Genomic DNA, 7429 nt, shown 5'->3' on the forward strand with positions numbered 1-7429 from the left:
CGTGCACACAGATACTGCAGAAAGAAAGATGACACACACACACGCACGGCACACACATCACACTGCACTCACGTTACCAGTGCAGTGTTTGTTTGGGGTTTTTTTGCCTTTAATTCTGTGGGCGGCCAACTTATGTGGGAATTAGCACCTTAAAGACATCATTTGTTTCTTACACTGTGATTTGGCTGAGTTTTCTGTGTGGTGCAGGTGTTTTTGGGAAAATGAAAGTTATCAAGCGCCCAAGTGCAGTTTTTTTATTTTTTTTAAATTTGAGTTTAAAGCTACACTTATTTAAAGAAGAAAAAAACAAAGCTCAATCAACAAGTTAACTTTTTTTGGTTCAAAGCCTTGTCGCTTTCATAAACCCTGTATCAAGATGCAGAAGTTTTCAGCGATAAAAGCTCTGTAACCAACTGTGAGCTGTCAGCCCAGTGCCAAGCTATTATCATAGATCAGTCAAGTACAGGACTATAACTGTACTGTATGAAAGGTAAATAAATCAGGTAACTTCATTTGTGATTACAAGTGCTTCATTACTGCAATAAAATGATTTTGTACTGTACTTATCAAATTGATAGGCGGGCACGTTTTCATACTATGCTTCGCCAAGTACAAAGACTGACAGAACCAGGAGAAAGATTGAGGTGAAGTGAGCGACCACGTTTTCACCTGCACCAAATATGCTGTCGTCCGTGGTGAAGGGGGGAAAGGTGGGTCGTGGACAGCTGATGTTCATTTCAGGGTTCATGTCAGAGGTGAAGGTGACAAACATCGGTCTGTTGCTGACGATGACGTTGTTGATCCAGTCCTGGTACCTGGAGACTCGAGCGTAGACGCCAGGTAATCTAGGCCGGGCGCAGCCAACACCAAAACTCACAACTCCGCTCTGCACCCATCTGTTGTCAGACTCACTCACCATCGGGCCCCCTGAATCTCCCTGAGGAAAGAGATAAATGATAGTTGTTGAGATAGAAGCATCCATACTGCTGAAGCATAACTCTGGCAGTACTGTTTGGTGGGAAGTTGACCAGAAGAAAATGGCAAAATATAGTAGTATTATTATATATGATCTATTTCAGTGTAATTCTGTGGCAAGCTAGGAAAAGTTAGCTTATGCTGTGAATGTAAGTACAAATTACTAGGGATGCACCGATTGTGAAATTCTGGGCCGATGCCGATACCGATGTTTAAAATAACAACTTGGCCGATGGCCGATGCCGATGCCGATGTTTGTTCTTTTTGTTATTTATTCCGTCTTTGGTGCCACAGAAACATTACTGAACTATTTTAAAAGTCTTTCAGCTCTTCATCATATTATTATTTAATGAGCACAAATTCAGTTAGACAAATTTATGAAACAAAAACAACCTTTAATGTCAATTTTTAGTTGACATAACCTTAAAAACACTTACAGTGGCCTAGAGTTGGTAAGAGTATAGTTACCAGGAAAAGTAACTTTTTTTTAAATAAAATGCTCAAATATGTCAAATTACTTAGACTTCTCTCCCTAATCCCCTTTATCTGTAGTAACACAGAGACAGAATGATGAAAGGTTTTTTTCCAAACGGTTGATGAACTAAAAATAATCTGTATAATGTACACTGAAAGAGGAACTAAGTATGATTTCTCCCGTGGCTATGCTACATTTTTACCTCAATTAAAAAGCCCCAGAATAATAGTGATAGTTAACTACATGACTTGTGACTGGTAACGAGTGAGAACGGAGGCTCTTTGCCTTCCACCTGGCGTCTCCCCCGTGTCCATATCCCAGCTCTTGTCTCTGTGGCACCGCGACACAGACGCGCTGCGTAATGTTTATGACAGTTACGTAATCCACCGCTCCATTTATTGATTTCTCGCTGGCTTCGTTGTAAACAACAAACACGTGGCCAGGCGGAGGTTAGAAAATAAAGCGACCAGACGAGTTCCTCTCTAACGGTGTATTAAGCCCATAGGGGATTTAAATGACGAGGGGCGTTCAGGCTCCTCCGTTCCTCCGCTCGCCATGACCGCGCTGCACTTAACAAGTGTGTTTATTAAACATGCGCGCAACTTTTTTTTTCAAAAATCAATCCGCGGTTCACACGAAGATATTGATCCGAACAGATCATGGATCAGTGATGATCCGTTGCACCACTAATATCCGCCCCCCCCAAAAAAAAAGGAAAAAAGAAAGGTTCCTCCCGAGCTCAGCGTTCATGCGGCATTTAAAGAAACATAAACATCGGTCACTGCCATCGGTGAATGTCATCTTTTTTTGCCGATGGCCGATGGCAGTTAACTAGCCGAACATCGGCCGATGTCGATGTTCGGCCGATGCATCGGTGCATCCCTACAAATTACTGATTCATCTAAAGGTCAAGTTAAAAAAGACAGGAAAATATTATGACATTTCTATATCAGTAAATATAGAAAGTAGTGTATTTTGAGAGCTCCCTCTGCTGGAGCACAGGGATAATCACAGCAAATGAAGAGGTCTTTTCCAAAACGCGATAAACGCCAAATTTTAAAAAAATGAGTTTGTCACGCCATTTTGCTGTGTACTGAGCCTAACACTGCTCCATCAACATATCACGTCAAATCGCTATTTCCCTGTTTAAAAGTCACCGCAAGATGCAGTTCTCCTCCAAACCGCGATAAGCGCCAAATCTATTTTTAGCCAAAACGCGACATCTCCTCCCTCTCCTCAGAGTTCTATGAGCAGCTCCATGCAGTCCAACATGGCGGTGCTCTGAACCCAGGTCTGTTTTCAGTCATTCATTCAGTAGTTTCTGGGTTCTGTGTTAATTATCTGTTAATGTGGTGGACACTGTGCCGTTAAGTATACCCCCACAGCCCCCGCATACCGTACCCCCCCCGTAACGCCGGGTGTCCTCTGTATCAACGATCGAGTTTTTTTTTTTTTTTTTTTTACAGCAAAGACGTAGTTTTGTTTACAGCAACATGTGCTCACGTCATGATAGCGTCTGTATTTTGACTATTTTCGACTCTTTGTTTAACATGTAAAGAGACAGACATCATTACCTCCCCCCGACGTGCGCGCGCGCGCACACACACACACACACACACACACACACACACACACACACAGAGAGAGAGAGAGACGCGCACCTCAGTGATGTTCTCATGTCATGTTGGTTGGTTTTTCAAGACAGAAACCATCAGTTTTTGTTTTTTTTAAATGTGGATTTATATCGTTTTGAGAAAAAATAAAATAAACTTTGAGTTTTTAATCAACAATATTGTTGTTTGATTTAATAATCATTGTTCAACATGTCCAGACTGAGCCAACAATCATTTTAACAGGATAAATTGAATATTAACAAAATGGGTGGGTCTATGTAAAAAATGTCATTTTCTGGAAAACTATTAAAATGGATTTATAGCGTTTTGGAAAAGAACTCTTCAAATGGTCTGATGCAATGATGCACTTCAGATTTTGAAGTCAAACAAGTAATTTCTATTTTTTTTACCACAATTGTTTTAGACGGACAAAGTAACACTAAAGGTGCGTTCACACCGGACCTTTTATTTTTGTCGCTGGCGACAAGTTTCACCCCAACATTCTAGCTTAGGCCAACCAGATCATTCCGCCATACAACGTTCTAATAACCGGTTTAATTACACAACATAAAATAGTCCCTTATAACAAAATAAAATTCATCTTACAATATTAAGTCAATGCAAATGTGCAAAATCAGGCAAAATCGCTGAGGATCCGAGCGACACAGCGAAAATAGCTCGAGATGAGAAATTCCAAGTCTCTGGCCGTCAGTCGCTTGTCCCTCAGTGCTGATTGGCTGCCGCGTGCGTAACTATGAGGAAACGTAATACAACGGTCCGGTCCGGAAGAGCTAAGCCGGTTTGACGTTGTACGGCGCTTGTGGGACTTCCACACAAGCATGTTAACGGCGGCCATTTGCATTGGTCCTGCCGTGCTGGACCAATGCAAACAGGAAGAAAAGAGCGCCTCTGAGCCAGGTGAACGCACCTTAATAGATCAAATACATATTCCAGCACCTTGCAAAAAAAACAAAAAAAAAAACAAACCTGGCATGAATCTCTTCCTCCTTCTCTCAACCCCGCACATATCATGTTGGCGGTGATGGTGATACCATTCTCATTATAGTTGCATTGGCACCGATTGTTTCCAACAATTGGTACATTAACCTCCTGCAGGATGTCGGGGCTAGAACCTTGTGGAGAGAGAAGGTAAGACTGAAATGCATGTGCAGAAAGAGAGCTTTGTGAAAAGCACACAAATAATTTTTTTTTGTTATATTGGCGTTTGTCTTTGATGCGATTTGTTAACTTACCACCTTGTACCAGAGCACCCCAACCTGTGACCCAGCTGCTCGTCCCGTTGTAGAAAGTGCTGTTGTGTGAGGCTAAGCATATCGGCCGTATGTAATCAGTGAAATCCACCGGGGCCGACAGCTTCAGAAGACATATGTCATTGTCAGAGGTGTCGGAGTCGTAGTCAGGGTGGCACCTGGTCTCGTTGACCATGCGCGACACTTCATTGGGGTTTGAACCATTTTGGGTTTGGCGCCCCAAAAACACCTCGATACTTGAACCACTTAAAAACAAAGACATACCGACGGTTAGCTGAGTATCTGAGACTGTAAATACTTCAAGTTCCACAGCAAGCACACATATGTCTTAGTAGGTAATAATAATGTAATAACCTCTGTAGATCTAGGCTAGCTGATTGCAGGGCTATTAAATTTCACGTCTGCCAAGTATGAGTAGTTTTTTCTCCAATATATCAGACTGTGAGATTTGTAGTTGGTATTCCTTTCTTTCCAATTAAATCATCTTTTTTTTAGTTTTTTCTTACAAGGGCCTTGAAACTATTTGAAAAAATGAGTAAAAGCATAATTAGAAAATCATTTTGACCTTTTTATCTACATCTTGAGGATAAACGTGTGTGTCAGAAGGAATGTGGACGGAGGAGATTCCTACTATCGCAACTGTAACCATGCTGACATGCGAGATGAAGAAGTGCATGAAGCGGTTTTATCTGATGCTTTTTTCTCTATTTACACTGGCTTGAGACACAGAGGTGAAACTTGATTTGACTTTGTATAATACTTATTCTTTGGAAAAGGTTTTCTGTGTTCTCTTTCTCTTTGTATCTGTTACTGTATGTACTTTGTTCATCATTCCGGATGTTGCAAGGTGCTATATAAGTAAACGTTATTATTATTCCCTGAAAAGAGAGTTTATGTTAAGTAATATTTTATCATGCACAACTATTTCACATGGAAAGGAAATTTTGAACTCCTCACTCTATGCAGTGTGCAGCTGTCAGCACCCACTGGTTGTTGATTAGTGACCCTCCACATTGTAGAGACCCATCGACGTTCAAACTGGCCTGCCAGGGCCAACTTCCTTCTGTTGCATCCTCACCTCCAACGATTCTGTTTCTCACAATTGCCAAAGGAACCGTGCCACATTCTGCCGGAAGACAAAAGATGAGGATCATATGCAACAAGTTCTCCTACTCAGTTAAAGCAATAGGTCTGTCTGGGCCCTTTCAAATCGGCCATTGTGAACCAGGACTTAACCAGGACAATAGAGACAGAAGACAGATGAAGTCTACCGGCCTTGACTGAGTTCTTACTCAACACAAACACAATGCTTTACAGAAACTAAAAGTATTGTGTTGTTTTGAGTGTTGACATGATGATTTGCTGCTGCACCAAGGTAACAAAACCCATAACTTGAAGAGCTTGTAATGATGTGGTAATCTTGTTGTGTTTGGATGCTTACCAAAGGCTTCTTGTGATTCACAACCTGAAATTCGGAAAAACACAGAAAAACGTCTTAGACAAACCTGTTCCGAATGAGGCAGATGATACATTCCAATAAGAGACAAAGACAACGTGTCTTCTCTATTGTAGGCTGGTCTCTGACTTTGAGAGTGATTTTGTTAAAACTGTAATTGTGAATGGACAGAAATCCATACTCTAAAATACAAATGTAACATTAACACTTGTCTACTCTTAATTTGGGGAACAGGAAATTTATAAAAATTATTATTATAATCATTATTACTATTATGCCACAATGACCAAAACGTGTTGATATTCATGTAACTTCTAATAACATTCAAATGACTGACTTCTTCATTCCTGGAGCTTTGTTTGACATTTAAAATAGAGAAATTGAAATTTGTAAGTATCAAAATTATTGGCGGAATATATTTCAAATAATTGGTATTCCAACATTAAAAAAAAAAATCATAGCAAATCTGACATAGCAAATTTAAAAAAAATCTTTCTGACAAAGAACTACGAGTGGGATGTTGTTTGAAATTATTCATATGATACATGAACCCTTTCACTAGAAACCCCATGGAAAAATGTTGCCTTGTAAAGCCTTGTACTCCTTCCACTCTTACTATGAGCCAACAAGTAAGAAAGACATGTTGTAGCCTACTCTAAAGGAAAATAAAGCCATCCCTCTTACCTTGAAACAAGGTTGCGATCATCACAGTTAGCGCGCACAGAAGCTGCAGGAGAGCCATGATTACTGTGCTCATTCACTTTGTACACCACTTTAAATATCTCATTCCTCACCTTCTGGTCCACCCACAGTGTCATACCTGTCATTTCACTAATTCTCATGACTTTGCACCTTATCCCGCGGACAGAGCATGTGAAAAGATGATCCAGTCAGGCACGTTTGTCTTGATTCCTGTGTTTGTCACCCCACACACTGTCTGCAGTTTTATTTATATTTAGGTACACCTAATTGGAACTAATGCTGTAATGCTAATGCTAACACAACAGTCCTGCAAGTAACATGAAACTCCACAAGTTTTTAAGATCAACAAGAAAATCAGCTTTCTCTACTTTCCAAAGAGAAGAAACAGCTGCTCATTAACTCAGCTCCAGCCTTAGTAACAGTGGGGTGTCATTAACAACCTCAAGGCTGTTGGATAGGTGTCGGCTGTGTTAATATGAAAGTGCTTCCCACTATATACTTTTTGAGCTGATTAACAATGTTGTGCAACAACTGACTGCTTTTCAATTGTAATTGTTAAATTACAATACAATAAATTACAAATACAAATTGTTAAATTGCTAAAATACCCTGAAACACAGAGGAGTCAACTGAACTGAAGTGAAATACTAGATTCTGCTGACCCTAGCAACGATTAGTCACCATTAGCTAATACATTTTTGGATTTGAACTAGTTTTACTGAACTGAAGTGAAATACTAGATTCTGCTGACCCTAGCAACGATTAGCCACCATTAGCTAATACATTTTTGGATTTGAACTAGTTTTGCTTTTTTGAAAATGTGTCCATGAGCGCTTGAAATAACATCTGAAATTCCTGAAAATCACCACCCAAAGTTGACTATGTAAACACAAATCTCTAAGCTACTTCTAGAAATCTATCAATTCCTCTGTAGAAA

General features: G+C 40.1%; 1 protein-coding gene across 1 annotated transcript; it reads right to left on the bottom strand.

Annotated features, from left to right (window-relative positions):
* Positions 1-253: 253 nt before the first annotated feature.
* Positions 254-6561, bottom strand: LOC146968948 (serine protease 27-like). The gene is made up of 6 exons (XM_085759875.1): positions 6475-6561; positions 5776-5799; positions 5292-5460; positions 4317-4579; positions 4051-4196; positions 254-937 (listed from the first exon to the last, which is right to left on the bottom strand). Exons 1-6 carry the CDS (start codon positions 6545-6547, stop codon positions 596-598), a joined length of 1017 nt encoding a protein of 338 aa, XP_085616001.1. The 5' UTR covers positions 6548-6561; the 3' UTR covers positions 254-595.
* Between the last annotated feature and the right edge of the window lie 868 nt (positions 6562-7429).

Source organism: Trachurus japonicus, chromosome 18 (assembly GCF_045865225.1).
Source record: "Trachurus japonicus isolate A0001 chromosome 18, Traja_1.0".
In the NCBI taxonomy this organism is placed as follows: Eukaryota; Metazoa; Chordata; class Actinopteri; order Carangiformes; family Carangidae; genus Trachurus; species Trachurus japonicus.